Source organism: Emydura macquarii, unplaced genomic scaffold (assembly GCF_026122565.2).
Source record: "Emydura macquarii macquarii isolate MOO-44397 ecotype Brisbane River unplaced genomic scaffold, CSIRO-AGI_Emac_v2 contig_1253, whole genome shotgun sequence".
Classification (NCBI taxonomy): domain Eukaryota; kingdom Metazoa; phylum Chordata; order Testudines; family Chelidae; genus Emydura; species Emydura macquarii.
The window spans coordinates 12,065,289-12,089,462 of NW_027131390.1; the positions used below are offsets into that span (position 1 = coordinate 12,065,289).

The window sequence follows — 24,174 nt, forward strand, 5'->3', positions numbered from 1 at the left end:
CCAACATCAGTAGGATGTTTCCACAGGGAAAGCCTGCTGGGAACAGGCCCGTCATGTTGTGACTTGAATTTTGACATCCCCCCCATGATCATGGTAGTGAAGGATGCTCCTCTTAAATACACAGTGGCACAAACATATCATGAATCTGTAAACCCCAGGAATGCCACTGAAGTCAGTGAGAGTTAGGGGTGGGTGAAGCAGCAGTGTCAGGCCCTTAGGAGTTGCCTCTTACATTATTTCTACCTCATGTCCTCTATTTAGCACAGGGCTGCTTATTGCCAGAACAATAGATCATTAAAAATACTTTGTCCTTCCACAGCACCATTAATCAGAGGATCTCAAAGCACTTTCCATGCTTTAAATCCCCCTGCCCAAGAGGTAGGTAAGCATTACTATAGCCATTTGACAGATGAATAGACACGAAGGACATGTTACCTGACCAAGTCCACACAGTAGCAGAGTTGGGAATTGCACCCTGGCGTCACTTAAGTGAAGTGTGGTAATAGACCAACATTCGATATCTATGTCACCTTACGTTTACAGAGACCCTTTCATTCCAAATGTTCTCAAGTGCATTACAAACTGATAACCTATACACACAAACCACTCCCTCCCCGCACTAAAATACAGCACAGCAGCAACTGCCGCTACCACCTCCGGACGAAGTACTGTCCCCTCTCTTAGGGCACCCAGCAACATTACACAACAATTACGTCAGGAATAAAGAATACGGTCGTAGGAACATGACCCTAAGCATTCAGGACGTTGGGTTTAGATTTCATCTGAGACATATCTCTTCTTGCACACTGAAGTCTTTTTCCCCCCCTGTAAAATATCAAATAAAAATAATCCACATTATTTGGATTTGGCAGGAGGCCAATAGCCCTGAATCTGAAATCTTCCAGAATCAATCCTTTCTGATTTCCACTCCAGGAAATAAATCAGATGAATATATAGTGGATCATAACGAATCCTGTTTAAGACACTGTATGCATCTGGAACATGCAAGTGTCAGTGCTCACAAACTACATTTGGTTCTTGTGGCACACACACAAATTCAAATCATGTGGGCAAAGTCCAATCCTGCAGTAGCTTTGGGAAACTAGTAAATTTTTTTCACCGAATCATTTTTTTCATCCAAAAATGTATTTTTTTTAGTGCTTTGAAACTATTTGTGAATTAAGGTCAAATCTGACAAATAGCTTTGGCCAAGGATTTGGGAGGAGTTGGGGGGGTTGTTTTTTTTTTTTGAAAAGTCAAAATGTTTAGTTTCAAACATTTCAGTTTCAAATTGAAATTTGGCCAATTTAAAAAAATAACCCAAAATAGCCAAATTGAAACAATAATAATAAATCACCCAAAATGTCTTGACTGATTTGAAACAAAATATTTTTGAGGTTTTTTGATTTGATGTAAAATTAAAAAAATAAATAAATAAATTTTGTTTTGTTCTATCTAAACCGATTTTTTTTTTCAGTTCAGTCTCAAACCCCCAAAAATCCATTATTCACTCAGCTCTGAAATTGGTGAAAAAAATCTTGTAGTAAAAATTTAGGACTGGGAGACTGGAGATCTAAGTTTTATTCCCAGATCTGCTCCAGACTCCGTATATAATCTGGAGCAACTCGGTTTGGCCAACATTTGCATTGTCCTCTAATTTTAGGCTCCCAATTTGAGATACCTTGGGAGATTGATTTTTAGAGGTGCTAAGCATACACCTCTCCCTCTTAGGTCCATGGGACCCGCATGAGCCCAGATTTCTGAAAACCAGCCCTCCTCCTCCCCCCAAGGTTGCCTCAAGTTGGGGGGACCTAAAACTAGAAGCACCCAAAATCAGAGATCACTGCTGAAAATTTCAGCTTTACAGGGGAACCCTGTCAATTTACGCATTACAATTCTATCTGAAAAATATTCCTCTACTATGGAATATTTTTGTGTGCACCTAAGATTACAATAGCTGGAGGAGATTAGAGACAAAACTGTTCTGTCTTTTCATTGTTCACTTTATATTCAAAGCTGTCAAATGCACAGTCAGTTTCACCATTTCCTGCAGCTCTCTCCCCCACTTTACAATCAGTTAGTCAGTTTCTGCTGTTTTTGTGTGTTTTTCTGCTTTCACACAGCACCAGGGAGAACACACATGCTTTAAAAAACAGGTAAAGTCACAACACATGGGAGGGGAAATGGGGGTCAGGTGTAGTACCAGAAACTACTTTTTAATTTAAAAATACCCAACTGAATAGTTTATAAGTTGACCGTGTCCCTTAAACATCTGTGCCTCAGTTTCCCCAAGTGGAGATAGTACTTGCCATCCTCATAGGGAAGGTGCCAGGCTCAAGCCATTCACATTTATCTAGCATGTTGAGATCATCAGATGGAAGGTGCTATAGGGGAGCAGATTGGTAATTAACCTCTTGAACATACTGAAAGACTAGACTGTCTTCTTCTAGCAGTATCACATGATCTAACTTCCATTATATGCTGGGACTGCTACCTGGAGTAATAATGCAATAGCTATAATTAACCAATACCAGACAGAATTCCTACCATATCCTGTAGGATTCCCTAACCCCTTTACACACTAGCAAACCAATGTATCCAATACTTGCTCTGAATATGGATGCTGAATGCTATTTTTAGTTTACTCACTTTCCGCAGTTGTATAGGTCACAGCAGAAGCAGGTGTTCGTTTTTATTTTAGGTGTGCAGGGCCCACGGTGCTGTGGATTACAGATCCCCTGCGTGAACACAAAGGGAAAGGGGGATACAAAGAACCTGGGTGGGAATTGATGAGCAGTGGCCTTCGGTGCTGTTTCTCTGAGGCCTGGTCTATGCAAAGATTTTGTACCAGAATAACTAAGTAGGTTGAGGGGGTGATTTTTTTTATTGATATAGTTCTACCAGTACAACCTCCAGTGCGGACGAAGTCTAAAGGTGCCTTATACTAGCATAGGTTATTCCCCTTTCTGGGCGGGAACAGCTCTACCAATATAAGTACACTCAAGCTGGTATAACTCATTCCACACTAGGGAACTAACTACACCTGTGCAACTTGTGTGCGCAGACCAGCTCTTACAGAAGGAGCTATTCCCTCCCTGCCCCCAACCGCTGGAATTAGTGATCAATGGGCATGGAATTGTCAATAGGACAATGCAAACTGAGAAAAAGATTCCCAGGCCAAGGCCATGACATGGTGGCAAACGCTGGATGGTTATTGGTAAGTACAGTAAAGGGATACGTGTGTGCACGTGAACATCCATTGCCGGTTATTGCCAGGCTAACTTGGGAGACGTGACCTCTCCGAGGCCAGTGAGATTTGACCTTGTCTTTGTCACTTTGGCACTGGACCCTGCCCATCCCACACCTCCGCCAAGTGCTGGGGGGAAATTCCAAATGGTGGGGAGAGCCTGGGAAGAAACAGGCATTTTGCTGGCAGGCTGCTTATTTTTAGATGGCAGCTACTGAAAACTGCTCAGATATTTGGAAGGAAAGTCCCAGAGGATGCAAAGCAACACACAGATGAAGCAGTCAGAGGTGTCCAATACACATGATCTATCACACAGGTATCACCCACTCCGTGTGATCACAGATGTCTCCTCCTTTTTACATCTCTCTGTCATAAGGTGTCCCGGTTTGGAACGAGCTAATCTTACAGCTGGGCAGAACTGTCCTTCACTTTCCCCCTATCAATGTTCACCACGGAAATGCTGGGAAAGTTGCCCATAGATGTTAACCTGCTTTATTACAAGCCCTGCCCTGAGGACTGAGGGCTTGAAAGGCTGCACAAATGGATGTATTAGTCTCTCTGCGCATCTCCTGCACCTTCCCTCTACTGCTCTCCTCTGTCAGGCTTGGCAGTACCAGGCAGAGGTCCAGGCTCTCTCTCTCTGGTCCCCCACCCTATTTCCAGTGTGCCCCACTCCCAAATGCCCTCTCGAGTCCCCACTGTGTTCCCATGTAGGCTTCTCCCCCGCCGTGCTCCCCCGCGATCACTGGTGCCTCACATGCCTCCCACTCCAAGACCTTGATTCCGCTCCCCTCCCGAAGGCCTGTTCCCCACCCTCCTCTGGGCACGCAGAGCATCACTGAATCCATCCTAGGGCAGCCCTGTCCCTGACTGGTCTGCGGCGCATACACCTCCGAGACACGGCCAGTCTGGCTAGGAAGCGATGCCACCCAGCCCACACTCACCTCCGGTGGAGTCGTGCTTTTGGAATAATACTGACATCGGCCTGCATACAGTGGCCTAAGATCCTGCAGAAGAAAACACTGGATTTAGCATATCATTACAAGCCAGACAGAGGGTCAAATTTAGCACATTGTCACCTATCAGAGCCGGGAGGAGGGGCCCAGTTGGGCTGGATTTTCGGAAGAGCACCGTGCCCACACAAGCTCCGGAATGAAGGGACCAAGTTTGCAGAAGCACTCAGCGCACGGCAGCTCCCAGAGAGAACTGCTTTAAAGTCTGATCATGTAGGGTATGTCTTCACTGTAGTTAACCCGTGTGATCAGCACACAGGCCTGGGCGCCCAGTTAGCCTAGCCCAGCTGTGAGCAGCCACACCACAAAGCCCTGCCTGAGTTACTGTGTCCTCACTCGGGCTGTCCTCAGTCCTATGTGTCACTAAGACTTCTACAGAAATGCCATCGTATTGACACCCACATGGACCATCGGCAGGGTGAGAACCTTTAAATCCCACCGCACAACTTCTGCCTCTTGAGCTAAGCGACAGCAGTAGTAGGTTATCATCCTCTATGTGGGTGCCACTAGGACTTGGCATGTCCTGTGGTTTTTTATGCTGCAGTAAGATGAGCTGCTCTATGATTCTTTTCATGTGGATTGTGGGAGAACTCGTCTGTCCTTCCGGGCTGACAGGAGGAACTGTGGGAAGGCAATGGAGGACTATCAGCATGTGCGTAGTTTATCCTGCATCCTCATTGCAAAGCGAGTGGGTTACCAGCCTGAGTGAAAACCTCACTCCAACTTAGCCTAGACTCCAGGATAAGCCAGCTAGCCTGGGCTGAAAGCACCACTAAACTAGGGAGAAAGGTTTTTGTATGTGGATGGGTGATGGTGGCTAGGAACAACTCCCAGGAAAGAGCAGGGAAGACATATCTTTACTCCGGGAGCTGTTGGAAGCGGTGCTGACTCAATGCTGATAATCGTGCGTTGCAGTAGGGGAATGGCAGTGGGAAGGACATGATGTGTGCAGAGGTATAGAAGGCTCGTACAAAGGTGATGTTCTTGGCCTGCTAGAAGGAGAAGCAAAGCCAAAAACAGGCTCTTTAATCAAGACGCAGAAACCAGAGCCTGGCACTCTTCTAGTTCCAACTGTTCTGTTCTCACCGTCACATACAAACATTGGGGGCTGACAAAAATGAATCATTGTACATCATTGTACAGCGCATAAAATCAACTATTGTGATTCTTAAACAGCAGTGCTGAGATCAGGCCCAGAGCACCCCACATGGCCAGAAGCCAGGAACTAAAAAGCGTTATATTTTTACCTAAGCTAATACCTTATATGGCACAGAAACATGAAAGTCAGAGATGGAAAAGACCTACTCATCAGAGCCAGACAGACAAGCAGAGAAATGCCAGGCGACGTTTACATTGTAGAGGTTGGGACTGGCTTTGTTGTGGCATGCGGCATTCCAGGGGTTCTCTTTCTAAAAGATGGCCCAGCAGCAACTAAGTTCCTATGGCCTTAATAACCTACTCTATGCCAATATAACTCATACATCTAAGATCTCAGCTGGTGCACTGAGCCCACTGACTACCACACAGGCCAATTCTGTTGCATTATTTCCTTATCTTCCCCCATCAGTCTGTCTGTAGCCATCTATTGTCTCGTCTTATACTTAGATTTTAAGCTCCTTGGGGCAGGAACTGGTTTTTGTACAGCGTCTAGCACAGCGGGGTCCTGGTTCACGACTAGGGCCTCTAGGTGCTACGGGAATACAAATATTAATAATATTTAACGAACTTTGGAATGACCTTGTCTCATAAACGTGACATGTCAGCAGAATGAGAGCAGAGAGCACGAAAGAGAAGTCATCCTGCTGAAACTTTAGAGACTTCAGAACAGAACGCGCCCAAATTCCTCCAGAGTCTCAGTGTCCTCCATGCTGAGGTCCCGCTCAGCACAGAAATGCACCATCTGCTCTCCCTCGTGCAAGTCAGTCACTCTGTTTAAATCCCATTTGAAATAGGGACCTTGGGACTTGATTTTTGAGCAAAGCTCATGTATCCTATTGTGCCCGGTCAACAATCACTGATACCGCATGCCACATTGCAGCTTTGCATTCTCAGGTGTTTCAGGAACCTCCACTCCCAGCTGTGCAATGCTACTGTGATTTTAGTGTGCGGGGACCTCCAAGACTCTGTGCACTTTGATGTAGTTCAGGACATCTTCAAAGCACCATGGTGTAGACTGCGGCACAGGCACCATAGAGCACGATGCAAAGCACAGTAAGGAGCTTCTTTTACTTTTTACACTGCTGTCTAAGGAACTAGCCTGAAATGGTGAATCCTGATGCTTTAGGAGCATCTCCCTTTACTTGTGCTGCTGCTAACTCTTGAGTGACAGGAATGGAAAACATTTATCTGCCTGTGAGGGTTCTGTATCCTTTACAAAATCTTCCAGCCTCTCCCTTTCCCTCTACCATGGAGGGTCTTTACTAGGGCCACCCAAGGAAGAATGTCCTTGGAGTGCAGAGCACACTCCTTAATTGGCCGGTCATTGCTGTTCGGCATGAGATATACATTGGTGATTGAACCCAGATCACTGAGATGGCACTAAACTGGTAGGACAAAAGCTAGTGACGGTACCCTAAAAAGGGGGAGCTGTTGTTCCAAAAGGTCAATAAACATGTCCTTTTAAGTTGATGCGATTGGAACAAGAACACAGAGAAAACATCTGAAAAAATGTGTCTAATTTACAAATATAATATTTTGCTTAAACAAAATATTGCAAATAATGCTTAAACTCACCAAATTGAATCTGAATTGCCACCAGGCTTTTATCAGGCAGCTGACTGGGGACAGTGAAGGCACCAGCATCTATTTGATGGTACGTCTCCTTACACAAATTTCCAGGTCATTAAACTCTTCCTACTATATCTCACTGCCACCCATCCAGCTGCTACACCACAACAGTAATATGTATACAGAGCCTTTCATACTGATGTGCTTTACCAGCTCAAAGTATCACTTCACCCACCACCGAAATGCAACCACTTCTCAAGTGGGGTGGCTGTTGAACTCCGCAGAGAAAATGAAGAACACATTTGGACAGTAAGTGAAGGGGAATATTGTATCTGAGACCATGGCTATAGAAACACAGCACAGAGAATGGATAAATGCTTTGCTGAACTGTCGTCTAGAAAATATTCTCCCGTGGGATTGATCCACTACCGTATGGAATGCAGAGTGTGTAAGTATTGCAGCATTCATATTCCTTTGGAAATACTTACTATGTGTCTGGCAGCAAAGACACCATCAACTATGGCACAGCAGAATGCAGCAATGACACCGAAACTGATGAAGACAATGGATGCAACTAGCTGTGGAAGGAAAACAAAGCATCATATGCTTCTATAAAACATTTACTGCTTCACACGTACATAAGGAGATTTAGAAACCCTATCTATCACAATCAATAAACATCCAGATGATCAATGGTCCAAACACTGCCCTAGGCTGCACACACACAGTCCTCACTGAAATCAATCAGATTCACATCAAAGGGAAGAATTTGTCACTAAACAAAGGTTTTGTGAACACACCACAGCCCATGTGACAACTATACAGCAAAACACCACACATGATTCTCAGCTGGAGAAGGGCATTGGGGATTTTCCGTGGTAACGACAGGGTAATCAAGATTTACAAGTGATACACAAAGTGTTGTAGCAACTGAGTAGGTGAACTAGTAAAACATGTGTTGCTATTTTTAAATTTCCTGTCAGACGGTGACACCTATTCCAGTTGTTAAATGAAAAAAATACTTGGGCTGTTTCAAAAGCGTTTGTTATTTACTAAACATGCTTGCCAGCAAATGACGGGTTTTTTTTTTTTTTTTTACTCGTCATGGTTTCCAGATCAAGGTCATCACGCGCTGAGATGATATGATTTTGATGGGATCCTTACAGTGGGTTAGATATTTAAGAATCGATGTTTTATATATAAAACCCTGGAGTCAGAAGTTATGCGATCGGCCAAGGCTAGTCTCCTGGACCCATCTGTGTATGGTCTAACTCAGAGCCTGGTCCTGCAAGCTCTCTGCACGCAGGGCTCCAGTGGCAGTTCCACGCAGGGAGAGTTTGCAGGAATGGTGCCTCTCCGGGAGAGCATGAAAATTGCTAAGGGCCCCACAGAAAATGCTCCTGCAAGAAGCACAGCAGCGGAGAGGGAGTTTCTTAAGCCTTCTCTGCTCAAGAGAGAAATCAGCCTCAGCTTCAAAATCACGGCGAGCAGAGAAATCCACGGTGGGGACTGGATGTGTTTGAGCCTGTCAGAGTGAATGAGGACAAAGAACCCAGAATCTACCCTGTCTTGATCAAGCCCCAGCACAGCATTTGTCAGTGAGGGTATTCCTTGGGATCCAGCTAAAACGTCCTCTTACCTTACATAACGTAAAAAGAAGAGGGCAAATGCAACTGGCTGCTCTAAGCAAGCATGACAATCAAAAGCCCTTCTCCTCTAGGGCCAGGCTGGTTATGCGAGTACATAAATGTTCTGCCTTGTCAAAGTGATGATGGGAGGCTGGGACAAATACATGTATACAGTCACATGGAGGATGTCCACAAAGAGGGAGGGGCACAAAGCCCATCTGCTCGCAGGGACACAAGACTAAGGGCTTGTCTGCGCTCGTGGTTTTGCTGGTAAAACTTTGTCACTCTGGGGTGGGGGTGTGAGGGATGGGGAGGTGAGTGGGGGAATTCCCCCAAGTGATATAAGTTTTGCCAGCATAAGCACGAGCGTGGACAATGCTGCGTCGGCGGGAGACTCTCCACTGACATAGCAGCCGCCACTCATTCAGGTGGTTTTATTATGTCAGCGGGAGAGCTCTCTCCTGCCGACATAACACAGCTATACTCCTGCTTATGCCGGCAAAACTTCTATTGCTTGGGGATTTTTTTTCAGACCGCAGAGTGACAAAGTTTTGCCGGCATAACCACAAGTGTAGCCAAGCCCTAAGGAGAAACCGACTGGGATAGCTATAGTGGAGTGATTACTGCAGAATAAAGTCACTTTTATTCCAGAATAGATAGTCTGCACAGGGGAGTTGTACCAGCATAGCTATAGCAGAATAATTACTCTACTATAGCTATGCCGGTCAATTTCACAGTGTCGATAAACCCTTAGAAAAACCTTGCAGGTTGGCCAAACGTGCAACTGAGGCAGCGTAATGCAAGGTCTGAAATCTCCATTGGAGGAGCACTAGCAGGGCTGGGAGCTGCTGCTGGCTCAGGCTCTTGATGACACAAGCAGATTTGAAAGGGAAGTGGTAAGAGAAGGCAGGAGATGAGGAGAGTAATGGACTAGAGGCAGCATGGGATGGAACAGGAAGAAGAGGGAAAAGAGGAGGAGGAGGAGAGGAAATAAACTCTTCTTTGTTTAGGAGCGATATGGTCCCAGAGGATCGGAGAAGAGCAAACAGTACCTATCTTTAAAAAGGGGAACAAAGAGGACCCAGGGAATTATAGACCAGTCAACCTAACTGGAAAGGTACTGGAACAAATTATTAAATAACCAATTTGTAAGCAACGAGAAGATAATAGGATTATAGGAAATAGCCAACATGGATTTGTCAAGAACCAATCATGCCAAACCAACCTAATTTCCTTCTTTGACTGGCTTATTGACCTAGTGGACAGAGGGAAAATTGTAGACATGATATGGCTTGATTTTACTAAGGACTTTTATGCAGTCCAACATGACTTTCTCATAGGCAAACTAGGAAAACAGGGGCTTTATGAAATGCACAACTGGTTGAAAGGCCATACTCAAGGCGTAGTTCTCAGTGGTCCAATGTCAAACTGGGAGGGTGTACCTAGCAGGGTCAAGCAGTGGTCAAGTCCTGGGCTTAGTACTATTCAATACTTTCATTAATTATTTGGATAATGGACTGGAGAGTACGCTTATAAAATCTGTGGATGACACCACGCTGGGAGAGTTTGCAAGCGCTTTGGAGGGCAGGATTAGAAATTGAAACGACCATGGCCAATTAAAGAACTGGTCTGAAATCAACAAGATGAAATACAATAAAGACAAGTGTACCTGTGAAGCACTTCCTATAGGGAAGGAAGAAAAAAAAAATCAAATGCACAACTACAAAATGGGGAACAACTGGCTAGGTGGAGACAGTGCTGAAAAGGATCAGGGGTGATAGTGGATCACAGACTGAATACGAGTCAACAATGTGCTGCAGCTGATGAAAGGCTGATGTTCCAGGGTACTAACAGGGTGGGCTGCCTCCTGGGTCACCCCTCGTGGGCAGAGGTCACTCTGTAGCCCCCTGACGTTTGTTCTCTTCAGCCCACAGGTAACAAACAATCCCCTCAAGGAGTCCTATTTATTTAGTCTCTAGGTACACACTGGCCATCCAGCCCCCCACCCTAGTTCAGGCTCTCTTTTCCAGTAGCCAAAAATAACACAAAGTCTTTGAAAACAGAACACAAACCCTCAACAGTCTCCATCCCAGGGTCAGATGGACACAGCCCTTCCTCCCTGAGAGATGGTTGGTCTGTCCGCTTCACAGTACCTCCTGCCTGGACTCTGTCCTTCTCCATAGGCTGTCTCAGCTGGCACCTTCCACTTGGTGCCTCAGGAGCCTTCTTATTGCTTCCTGAAGTGTCTACAGGAGTAGCTGCAGTTTCCTAAGCTTCCCCCTTCCACTGCAGTTTCCTGCCCCTTTTATACTGGAATCACCTGCTTCCTCTCACCTGGCTCATTCTGCAATGACGTAGGCCCAGGTTCTCCAGTTCACAAACAAGCCACCCTGTTATAGGTATGAACAGGAGTGTCATACATCAAGCACAGCAGAAGTTTTGCCAAAGGAATGACTGCTGGTTCTAGACGTCAATGGTATTTTCTGTTTATCAGTTATGCTATTGTGCTGTTGCTCTTTATTCTGGGGCTTTGGGCCAGATCTTCATTTGGTAAAATCAGGGAAGATCTATTGACCTTAATCGAACTACAGTGATATACAGCAGCTGAGCCTTTAAACTTAACTACAAATGAGCCAAAGAAATGGAAGTTCATTCATTATTGTGAACAATTCCACACAAAAATTAAGGCTGACACACATGCTATTCTAGTCCTAGACAAACATACTCTAGCACTTAGAAAAGAAGAGCTATTATTATTGTTTAGGTGATGTTTAAAAAAAAAATAGCTACACAGCTACTGAACTTACCATTTGTCTTTTGTTTTCTATCAGGTTTGATCCAATTATTCCAAGAAATGACCCAAAACCAAGCTGAAAAGCAATATATTGCAAACGTTTACATACAGAAGACACCCAACATAGTTAGCAGACACACAGAGTAGGATTAACAGGAGCAACAAAAAAAAATGTATTTCAAACATTTGACCATTCCTCTTTGTATAACGGACCCAAAATCAAATCTCATAAAGCTGAAAAAAATAAATGCTGGAATCACATCATTGGTGTAATGTTTCTAATTCTTCCTACTTAAAATTGCTGAGTACACTATTTATATGGCAATAAAAATTACTCCAAGTGTATAAAAATTTAAAAAAAAAACATTTGTATCCTTATAGGTAATATTTAGAAATGGGCAAATGGATGCAAGATGAGGATTTGTATTGCTGGTCTTCTTGGAAACAGGTTGGCACACTCAGGTCTCCCTCCTGCAAACATTTATGCATGCAAGTAACTTTACGTGCATGGAGTAGACCCACAGAAATCAACTGAACAATACAATAAATGTTTGCAAGATCTGGACCTAAGTGACCCTAGCAAGGATTTTAATAATCACCAAAACCTTAAAAATAATGAGACCTTTAGTTATTAGAAGTAAATGTCTGTACTTATTGCACTGACATTCATATTAGCACTCATTTAACGTCTTCCATTTATGCCTCATTTAAAGAGGTGACACCATATTTTTTGAGGACAATTAACAATAATCCTAAAGCAAACTACTAGAAAATAATTTCACTGCACACCTAGTCACCAAAATGTCTCAGTACAACATATCCTGCTGTGCCTGTTTACATAATCTGTTTATTAACCTATTGATTGAATCCTATTGATCCTCTTATTAAGTCTGAAAATCCAACTGATCAACTGTTGGAAGTTTTGAGGCTTTTGGTCTAGGTGCTGGTAACAGCTACCCAAGAAATAAAACCGGGAAGAATGTCTCTGAATGACCAGTAAGCTAACACGTTAGAACAATTCCAGGTACAGAGTCAGATAACTTGGATCAACAATTAGGTTCTCGGAAAGGAAAAGAAATGTCCATGAAATTTAGCAGACACAAAGTGAATTAAAACAGATGTTTGGATTGAAATCCTTCCCTGCTGTGTTTACAAAGCAAATACTGCAGTGTTATTGTGTAAGGCAAAAGAACCAGAAAATGAAACTGACTAGTCTATTTTCATTGTCCAAACTGAGCAAAAAGGAATCAAACAGCAAAACTCACAAAAATCAACTTACAGTTTTAAAATTCTTTCAGCGGAGGAATCTACGGCATTATTAGCACCACAGCTATAGGGATTACTTTTCACCTGACAGCATTGAAGCAGTAGGGTAGATGGTTTGGCAGATATCTAGAGCAGATTTTTAAGAAAACTCTTGTATGTGTCTGTACAAAATCGATATGGCATACATTTAAAGAGAAATGTGTACTTGGCTGTAGAGAATAGTCACAAATCAAAAGGTAAAATGTAATAATAATTCAAACTGAAAATAATGAATGAAACTTGTGCAGGTGCAGCAGTAACAGTGTCTATGGGTCTATCCACCCAGTATAGCTAAGTAGCAGGGATGGAGAGACGATTACTTTATTAGTATTTACTAGACTCATTCATCACCAAAAGGAAAGACAACTTGGTGAGCCTCACTATGTGTTTTTCATGTTATAGATTGGTGGCTACATTCAGTGAGGGAAAGAACAACAAAACAACTAAAGCTCTGTTAGTACTATAAGAAAAATGGCATTTAGGCTGGCATTGGAATCTGCTCTGACATCAAAAGAGTATAGAGATTCCATGAAAAGCCTTTTACACTTACATGTGAACATAACATGAAGACGTCTAGTAAGCCTTTTTCTATGTGTGAACTCCACAAGAACAGTCACATTTCCAAACCCAGCTGTCCTACATACCAAGTCTCATAATATTTGGAGATGGTTTTTCCTTTTTAAACTCCCAGCTCCTGGATTCATGTGATTACATGAGAATTTCAGCTTTCATTAAACCAAACAAAAAGGTTTCTAGCCTTCAGTTGTGGAGAAAAGCTTGAAATCATGAACTCTGATGGCTCTAAAATCCAAAGACAAATAAAAAGAACCCAAATGTATTACTTTAAAAACAAAATCTCATGATTTTTAAGCCAATCTTATAATTTTTTTGGCCTTGCTCATGATTTTTGAACTCCTGGAGATGGCAATCCTGCCTACATCCACTAAATTCTCCCTTAAATATCTTTCACCACAATTCTCTGCTCACAAGTTAACTTGAATTTAAGGTACGAAAGGAAAAAACACATCAACAAAAATCCTATCCACAAAATACTTAGAACATCATAAGAACCTGCTATCCAGAGCAATGTCATGCACAAGGCATACCAGCAAAATTAGGCAGGTTGCCTAGGAGGCAGAATGTGTCATGTAAAAAGGCAGGTACTTAGCGAGTTTTGCTAAATAACCAAATTAATCCCTGATATCTTGATGTTGATTTATGCATTTTATGAATAACTGATAAGCAGGAAAATAGTGAAGTGTCAAGTAATAATTTCTGTGATTTCCCATTGTGATGGTGTTCTTTTGGGGCGGGGGTAACTGAAATGTAACCACCTGAACAGTGGAGGGGAGTGGGTGCGGTTTTGAAAAAATAAATATGAAAGCCTGCTCATTAAAATGTATTAGAGGCAGGATAGCCCAGAGCGTAAGGCACTAGCCTGGGACATAGATCTGGATTCTATTCCCTGCTCCGCCACAGACGTCTTGTGTGACCTTGAGGATGTCACTTAGCCTCTCTGTGCCTCAGTTCTCCATCTGTAAAATAATTCCCTGCCTCAAAGCGGTGTTGTGAGGATAAATACTTTAAAAGATTGTAAGGTGCTCAGATACTATAGTGTTGGGGGTTTAGATAAGGTGCTACAGTAGTAATAAGAAATATGATAGATAAGAGATTTGCTCTCAGTTTGTGCTCTTATTTCATTTCCCTGTCATGACTTCACGTCTCTTAGCACAAATAATTCATATTTTATTAGAGTAGCAAGAAACCACTACACACGCCAGTTTTTTTCGTCAGAATTGGTCATGCAACTTTTTACACAGATAATGACAGTGGCAGCCAGGATCAGTCTGGGGGCAAAGAAATACAAGCATGGCCGCCTGAAGTCCACAAGCTGCCACTGCTGGTTCCCGGATTGGCAGCACCCCTTTAAACCGAATTCTAGTTTGACCAGCACAAATAATGCTATTATATATTTCTATCCTCCAAACAAAAGGCACAGCCCGGTTTCCAATGAAATCAATTGCCAAATTCCCCACTAACTTTAATGGAACAGAAGCAGGCCCATTATCATGTCCGTGCAAACAACAAAATGCTTTCATGAGGAGCCACTTGGATAAACTGAGGAAATTCTAATCTGTTGAATCTCTCTAAAATGAACCTATAAGAGAACACAGTGAAAACTAGAGTCAATAAGCTGAACCACCTCTTAAGAGGAGTCACCCTTCAAAGAAACAGAAGGAAATTGGTATACCATGGGCATAGCATAGGCGCCAGGACGACTTAGGGAGTAGCTCTCTTACTATAACAGGATGGGACAAAGCCAAGCCAGCAATAAGTGTCTCTGCCCAATTTGGGGGGTGTGGAGAAATTCTCTCACAACTAAAATAATCAATTCAAACTTTACCTACTATACTCAGACTCAGTAACAATGTTGGCTATAAACCTCACTGGAGGGGGAGAAGTTATCTATTCACAACTGGTCAGTGTTCCATAGGGAAGCTACTTACAGAGCAAACTAGATACAGTTCTCAGAAGGAGCCCCTCAAGACAGAGAGAACAAAGGTTTCACATGAATGCTGGTTACAGCATATGATCTCTTGTGAAATCCACAAGCCTCCAGGGAAGAATTCTGATCTTTCAGTCTTTATAAAGTGGGAAGTTTCCTCTTAGAATTGTCCAAAACCATGTTCTCTGCCTCGATGGGCACTCAGCTGCTTTCTTCTTGCGGAAAAACTTACAAGGACAAACTACTCCACAAACCTTCAGTCAACAGAACATCTTTTCGTGAACTAAAAATCTCGAGGCAGGGGTCTGTCTCATCTTTGTGTCTGCATGTACAGCACCCAGTCTAATGGGACACCCAAGCAACTGTGTAATATAAATATTAAATAATGATTCCACACATTTCAGTCTGGCCTGAACAGCCAGGAACCCTGAACCAGGCTGAAGTGGCAAAGGCCTTTACTCCAAGCTGAATAACATTCACAGACTTTTGTACACCACCTATGTGGATCCTCATGCCAACAGCTGCACGTTTTCCCAGCGTCATGCAGACTGGCCTCCCTGCAAACACAAAGCTGTAAAGGGAGCAAAGGGGTCGCTTGTCTTCAGCACCTGCTGGCTTGAGTGTGGAAGGTGGGGGAGGATTGATTTTGGAGTTGATCTTCTTCTTTCCACGAGAATTCACCTAGTTCATCAGTAGATCTCCAAGTGCTTTACAAAGGAGTAGCATTATCCTCATTTTACACCTGGGGAAACTGAGGCACAGAGCAGGGAAGTGTCTTGCCCAAGGTCACCAAGCAGGTCAGTGGCAGAGCTGGGAATAGAACCCAGGTTTGCTGAGTCCCAGTCCAGTGCTCTATCCACTAGGACACACTGTCCCCTATGAATGCACAAATTAGGCATTTCCAGCAAATAACCAACACAGCCCTCAGTGTCACAAAGGTTAGGCACTCCACACTACAGTATAACAGTGTGTCGTACTACCTATATCTCCAAGGCCGGATCCTCAGCTTGTGTAAACAGGTATGGAAGTCAATGGAGCTATGCCGATTTACACCGGTTGAGGATCTGGCCCCAGTGTCTTCTATTTCCCGTGTTAAAAATACAAACACAGCACGCAACAATGGGTGCACATCTGAAATTCCCACTAGAAAAAAAAAAGCCCAAGAAAGTAATTACTTGATTCAGACAACCATCAATGTACACAGTTCTTCATGAGCCACTTTGGTAAATTGTGTTTGCACAGAACAGACAAAATAAAGGAAGGAGATAATCAGTACTAAGCAAATCAGTTACTAGAAATATTATCACTACTGCAGAATACTGTAAAATCTGTTATTACAAACTTCAAACAAAATTTTGGACTCCACACAAATTAGCTCAGCAGGTGAGAGATGGCATCTAAATGAGCAAGTTTTCTTTCAAAAAAGATACTGCATTCAGGACACCTGGGTTCCATCTCAGAATCGTTACGGATCTGCTGCACAACCGAAGGAAAATCACTAAACCTCTTTATGCTTCAGTTGCCAATCTATAAAACGGGTATTATTTACTCATAGTCTATAGAACATTTTGAGATTATTAAAAGAAAGCTGCTAAGTATTATTAATATGTCTCTGTTTAACAATGATTTCCTACAGAAACAATTCTACCTCTGATCTTTGCACAGATCTCCCAGGGAAATCAATGGGACTAAGAGAAGAATGTGGTCAAATGAGTCCCTTATGGCAAAAAATCTTATTAGAATTTAATATGGGTGAAACCAATGGGATTCTACAGAAATTACTGTACACTCCTGTAGAACATAAGTGGGAATAATATCCTTTCTATAGAGTTTTTAAATCATCCTATAAAAATCAGTAGAGAATTACATCCCTGCTTTAGAATTCTAAAGGTTGGTTTTAAACTTCTGAAGTTCTTAGAAAGGATATTATTCTATAGGTTCTATCAGACTGTTACATAAGGGGAAATTCATCCAATATCCAGACAGCGCCAAAAACTCTCCTGTTTTAAGAAAAAACTAATTGCTTAACTCAACGGTTTAGGGTTTTCCACTTCTGCCATAATGACAGCATTGAATGATCTGCATTTGTGTGCACATTCTATTGCAACTCAAATGTGCACACAAGACTTTCCCAGGGTGCTACAATCAGAATGAAGCCATTCCTCTGGAGCCATGGAAGCTAGCTTCTTTGGGAAGTCTCTCATAGCATGTGCATTCCTTCCAGCAGTTTCCTTTAAGAAGTAAAGAGAAACCCAGAGTGTTGTGAAACACTGCCTATTTTAAGCATGTACTGGATAACCCAGCAGCAGATTGCAATGTTCTTATGTGCAGAAAGGTACTGGAGGTCACAGCACATGTCTATCCAGCTAATTAAACTAAAGCAGGGAGAATTGGGTAGCAGGGATACAATCTGAATAGTCAAGTTGCCCCTGCCTGCTATGCTGAGCATGTTAATTAAATCAGTACCCTCAAGGATCTGACCTAGTGCCAATGGTAACAATGAAGGGTTTTTTTCAGTGATGGAAACACTTGCTCATTGGAGGTACAAACTCTATGCCATTAACAACATCCCTCATATAGGCCAGACAGCTGTACAAAGGTAATAACTTTCAATCACTAGCAACCAGGGCTGGATTCAAACCAGTGAACTTCAAGGTGTTAGGCTTCAAAATCATATTCCCATCCCTAAATAATTTTTTAGACTGTATGAATTACTTTTGAGAGGTCAAACATCCCTCTATGATCGGATCTTATTTTCCCATTTCCATTTTAAAACAGAAATTGGCACACTAACAGTTTTGACATGGTTAAATCCCTTGTCAGCTTGTAAAACCAAAAAATCTAGCACTAATTTCTTTCCCCTTTTTGAACTGTTCCAAGTTTTTTCCCCGACAGGGGCCATGACTCTCTGAACAGCTTTGAATGTAACTTTATGCACAATTAGTCCCACTGAACGCATGTGTGTAATGTTTCAGGCCTTGATTTCCCAACAGTTTTTGGCATCTCTCTCGTACCCCACACTGGATGAATCAGACTTATGCAAACTAAAAATGTTTCACAACAAACCTTATGTCAGCCAAAAATCACATTTATCTGGAGAATCTGGGAACCACGTAGATCAAAGTATCATTATTGTCCCAGCCTAGATTGGAGAAGACCGCAATTTGACTGGATGCAATTTTCACATGGACATGAGGTGGGGCGTGTGCAATATAACAACACATAATAAATGGCAATACAGAGGCTGAGCAGATAGTAGTATTTAGGAGAGGGTCATCCTTTTATAACATTTGCAGCATTACAAACGGTTTTGTAGGCAATACGTTTTCTAGACCTACCTACGAGTTCTATACTTACAATAACCCCAGGGTAATAACCTCCAACAGTCACATTTTGGGTTCTTGTTGTAGCGGCTAGGCCCACCGTAAGAATTAACACAGACACAGTGAGGAGAGTCACAGTTACGTAGAGGGAATTTCTTTTTCTTCTATTGAATGACCCTAAAAACACACACACACAATAGAATTCGCTAATTCCATCTGGGGACAGTTATCATTTCCCAAAGTCCCCCCTCCCACCACCATATATAAAGCTGCCAAAGCTTTATTTTCTCTCTAACCGTTTCATATTCAGCTCTTTTTTATTTCTGTCAGCCATTTCTCAGGTTAGCTGAAGACAGCATATAAATCACTGGTAGAGGTCTGGAATTAAGTTACATCTATCACTGTTTGGCTATACAGGGACAAATCTCAGGTGGTGTAAATCTGCATAGCTCATTTGCCTTCAGCGAAGTTATGCAGATTTACACTAGATCTAGCCCCTAATGTCTGTAACAATGATGTTAACAAGGAATATTATTTTATTATTGGTACATGTGTTAAATAAATTCTTATTTAGTCTATTTGTTTTTGTTAAATTAAACAGCCACCATCCACTTTACAAGGTGATCTTATCACATGATGAATACAGATATCCACAATCTTCTGTGTAAATGGGCATTAGACAAACCATTCTTCCTCATCCTATGGCATAAATATTAAACTACAACTAAGCTGCATGTATTTTACATGCTGTTTGTAAAATCAATTTGTGGATTATTAAAATGTATATAAAACTGCCTGTAAATATTTAGATTTTGGACTTGATATTTTTAAAGTAAGTTTAAATATTTATAGGGTGCCTGAAAAAAATATAAATATAAAGTAATTATTCCATTAGCCAGTGGGAAAGCCAGCTACGATCTTCAAACACTATTTTAATCCTGTATATTCAATGTATATTTTGCAAAATTTAAATCACTTTGCTGATCAATCCTTGATTAAATTTTATAAATTATGTAAACATAACTGAGCACAAATCGAGTCCAGCTGGCAGGATAAGATATTTCCAAAGGCTCCCCTGCCTGGCTTTCTGGATTGCAAGTACTCTTGGGAGCTGGATTCTAAATCCGAGTTATCTGAAGTCTGTGGTTCTTAGAATCACCCGAATACCGACTTCTAAACATTCTAAGGGCTTCCCCGATAGCCTCCATCCGGTATTTTAAAGTCCAGCCCAGAGGAACTATTAATTCTTTAGGGAGAAGAAAAGACAAGCCCAACAGAGGAGGATCCCACACTCAAAGCTCCTAACACAGAGCACAGAGGAAGGCAGCGTTGGCTGGCCCAGATTTCCCCCCTTATTTAAATACAGTGAAACCTATACAGCAATTAGCCTTATGAGACAGCCTTCTGTCCTGAGGCCATATCCCCTAGGCATATCAGCTATCATCCCAATTCGCCTTTCTTCCTGGTCTACACACAGGTTTTGTATCCATGTATAAGTATGTCGGTTAGGGGTATAATTCATTAGCAAAATAGTTATCCTGGTCCAACCCCTAGCATGGATGAAGTTTATCGGTATAAAGGTTCCTTATAACAATACAGCTTATTCCCCTTCCCATACAGAAATACTAGTATAAAATTCCTTTATACTAGGAAAACTGCATTCACACAAGGGGGATTGCACTGCTCTAACTCTACCAGTACAGTTAAAACGGGACATCTTTTGTCTGTAGACAAGCCCTAAAGAAGGCCACCTCCATTCAGCAACCAATTTTCTGTAGGTCTCTCAAATGGTCACTGATGGGTACACTGCATTTCAAGGTGTCTTAAAGAAACTCTTTGAGGTTCCCTTCTCCCTCTCACCCCCTACACACAGTGACAACAGAGCAACCTGATCAACGTCCCCTTGCATAAGATATCGCTGTCCCATACACGTCAACATCAGGTATCACAATCTTGTAACCTCTACTTGTGCAAATATTTCGGACTCCCACTGATTTCATTGGGGCCCGGCTGCATGTGTAAATAAGGTTTACTCATATGAGTAATGGCTGCAGGATCTAGGAATACCACCAGTAATATTCTGGTTCCAGGCTGGTTGAATTAACTTTCGCTGCAGACTTCAACATCAGTTATCATGTGGTGTGACAGCCAGCAACAAACATTTGGCTCTTAACTCAGCATACCACTGTCCAGTTACTTTTCCTGCAGTTTCACCATTCCTCCCCTGATGCACGCACGCACAGGGTACATTTGAGAACTAATGCAATTTGTTACTGTGGTAGGGTGAATGAGTTTTGCTCCAGGATGGATGCTCAATCCTCCTTTGTTAATGTTATTGATTTATTTACTATTTCTGATACCCTGTGAAAAAATGCTTTGAAAGAGGGGCAAAAACTCAGGAAAATAATACCTCACGAGATAATAGCATGAAATTGGGGATAGCATCTATAGTACAAGTGCTTACCCATGCTAAAGCATGACAGCTAAGAAAGAACAGGTACACAAAACTGCTTCAATTAAAAGAAAAAAAGATTTCAAGCAGCTTCCCCTAAAGCTGCTTCCTTCAAAGATTCGCAAAGCTTCTCCTAAAATCCAGGCCAGATCTCTTATCATAATGCTCTGGCATATTACTTGTTCTAGGGAGGGAGAGAGGGAGTTAAGTATTTTTCTGTTTTGTATTCTGCTAAATGGGCCAAATAAGTTGTTAATGCAAAATATGTACTGCTAAAGCATTTAAAATATGTTGACTCTTAAGAACGTTTTCTTTGTATTTACTGCCTGACAAATACTAAAATGCAGCTTTCCCTAATGTTCCTTGTTTTTATAAATTTACATTCCAGATACCTTAAATTTTCAGAGTTACAGGTTTAACTTAACCAGATGGGCAGAGCATGTAGAAAAAAAGTAAAAAAGGTCATCAATTCTTTGATACAGAATAACTTGTCTTGCATTTTGTCTCACAGAGATTTGGTGTATTAACCAACTTTCATCATCAGTTAATACACAAGTTAGTTTGAACGTACGCTTAAAGTGGTTTACCTATAAAAGAGCTACAAGTGGGGTTTGACTGTATGCTTAATAGTTTTGGGAAGGAGAAAGGAGGGGGCAGTGATTAGGGCTCTATGTGTTTGTGTTGTATGTTTTGCTAACGTAATATATAAAATGTGTCTGTCGTTCAAAAAGATCATTCATTTTAAACCTTAGGAAAGGCCTGTTATTCACAACTCTTTAGAATATCATACCACATATCCCCACTGGGGAAAAAACCCCAAGCTAATACCAGTTTATCAGATCACTTTTAAAAGTTTAGGGTAGTTTATCTTTATTTATATTGTCATGTGTATATCTTTAGATCTCAGACTAAAAAATAAAAAGATTTATCAGAAGGAAGTGGAGAAGATGGCACACAATGAGCACACATTTAACACTTATTCTTTGGGCATTAAGCCTTTTTAGCATTAATTTCATTTATTTAGAATCATACTAGTGGTTTTGTGCAATTATTTAGCTGAATGTACTGGGATTTGTGACCACCGCATAAAAGCATATTTTCCTCTAAATGAGGAAGAGGCATGAAATATACATTTATTTTTAATGATTCTCGTAAGGATAAATTAAATAGATTGGGGGGGGGAAAAACCATTCAAAATAGCCTAACAGCACCATGAATGCATATGACTAAAAGTGATACCTAGGACAGGCAGAAGGACTAGTGCCAGCTCACTGGACAAAATGGGGATGGGAAAAAGGAAGGGTACGCCATCTAAAGATAAGTTATCACCTGTCTCAGGCTCACAACATCTCTAGTCCCTGCCACTTTTAGACACTGTAGTTACCTTGTAACCCCTAACCCTGCTGTGACTCCTGCACAAACACCCTTTCAAAGAAATGGCCCCAGAAACAGTATTAAACATGCAGTGACTGACTACATCATTCTCCAAAACTGCAGCCCCCGCCCCTGAATTAGTGGTTTATTAAAGCATAAAGCAGACAGTGTTCAGCCCACAGGTACAAATACTGGGGAAAATGACATCAGGCTCCTGCTCGCCATCCAATTCAGAGGATAACGGGGAAGGCTCTTGCAGACAGCTTATGAATTCTGCAGCGTCTCGTGAACCATGCTGCTCAAATGATAACCAGGGAGCTACCTCCCCGCAGAGTGTTTGCTGTAGACCTGCACGGTCTGGGGTGAGACACACTGAGCGGACCAAGGATTTCAGAGCCAGGCTGGAGAAGCGAACGATCCAGCGCCCTCTGCAAAGCCGGCCGTAGGCAGTAGCCGGGGCAGGCAGGTGAGCTGGGCGGACGGGCAGCCCCCACAGACCGAGAAGCGTTGCAGAGGCAGGCCGGGCACAGGTGCAGGAGCGCCGCAGAGGCCGGCCGGCGTTCCCGCTTGCAGGAGAGGGTCCGTGGAGCCAGCCGCAGCCGGAGCCTGGTGGCCGCCGTGTGTGTGTGTGTGTGTGTGTCCGCGCAAGGGGCGGGAGAAGCGGGGCCCTGCAGCGGTGCGTGCACGGAGTCGCCCGGGACAGGCCAGCCCCGCGCCGCGCCGCGCCGCGAGCCAACCCCGCCGGAGCAGGCCCGCCGCCGCCTCTCGGAATCGCTCCGATTCCCGTTCAGGAGCCGGGCGTTGCAGGTGGAAACGGGGCGGGGCGGGGCGGGGCGTTGCCCGCCCCCCGGGGGAGCTGCCTACCATTCCTCCAGCCCGGGGCCCGCACAGCGCCGGGCTCCCCCCCGGCCCCAGCCGCACTTACCCGCGGAGTCAGGCAGGGGCACGGCGCTGGCGCGCGGCTGCGTTAGCGACTGGCGCATGGCGGCGGCGGCCCCAGGGGCGAGCCAGCGCCGAGAAGGCAGCAGCAGCAGCAGCGCGGCGGCGGCGCCTCCTCCCCGCCCCTGGCCGTCTGCGCCCAGCGGCCGCCTCCCCCCCGCGCAGCCCGCCTGCGCCTGGCCATGCCCGCCGGGGGCAGCTGCTCTCTGGGGGCCAGGCGGCGGCCGGCGCCTGCGCACCGCTTCTCCCCCCGCCCAGCCCAGCCCAGCCCCCCTTTCCGAAGGGCTCATCCACGCGCCGGGCCCCAGGGCCGAGCCCGGCTGGTTTCGTTCCACGCGCCCCAAAGTTCGGGGGCCTGGGGTCGGGTCGGGTCGGGTCGGGTCGGGTCTTGCTGGCGCCGGGTTGCGAAGCTGGGCTCGGCCGCGCACACACCTGGCTGGGGGGCGTTGGGTTCCGGGGCCGGGAGTTGAACTCATCCGGCCGAGGTAAGGGGCAATCCCCACTGCAGTGCTTGCTTCCCCCAAGGCCAGGGTGGGGCAGGGTTTCCAACCCTGACAGCCAGAGGTGCCGGGACTGGGGTGTGCACCCCCCTCCCCCCGCTCCACTTAGATCCCATCAGATACAGGGTTTACACTTCGGGACAATGGCTCTCAGCACCCCGCTATCAAAAATCGTCCCAGCCCCCCTGCTTGCAACAGTTCCTGTCTTTCTACAAGCCTGAGCTCCCGGAGTCACGGGATTAGGTGAAAACAACCAGAGTTCTGTGGCACTTTAAAGAGGAACACATTTAATTTTTGTAGGCATAAGCTTTCGTGAGACGCAGCTCACTTGGTCAGATGCAGAGGTAGTGATTAGGTGAGACTCTG

General features: G+C 43.8%; 1 protein-coding gene across 3 annotated transcripts in view; it reads right to left on the reverse strand.

Moving 5' to 3' along the window:
• Window positions 1–23,682, reverse strand: part of TMEM255A (transmembrane protein 255A) — a 30,379-nt gene extending 6,697 nt beyond the window's left edge. For 2 of the 3 annotated variants that reach the window (XM_067548174.1, XM_067548173.1), the window contains exons 1-6: window positions 23,295–23,682; window positions 18,578–18,720; window positions 11,423–11,485; window positions 7,476–7,565; window positions 4,192–4,254; window positions 2,650–2,738 (exon numbers count right to left, since the gene is read on the reverse strand). In XM_067548174.1, the coding sequence (XP_067404275.1) occupies window positions 2,650–2,738; window positions 4,192–4,254; window positions 7,476–7,565; window positions 11,423–11,485; window positions 18,578–18,720; window positions 23,295–23,598 (752 nt within the window). In that variant the 5' untranslated portion in view covers window positions 23,599–23,682. Of the gene's footprint in view, window positions 1–2,649; window positions 2,739–4,191; window positions 4,255–7,475; window positions 7,566–10,949; window positions 11,006–11,422; window positions 11,486–18,577; window positions 18,721–23,294 lie in introns of all 3 variants that reach the window. The other variant, XM_067548176.1, reaches the window with a different exon arrangement.
• Between the last annotated feature and the right edge of the window lie 492 nt (window positions 23,683–24,174).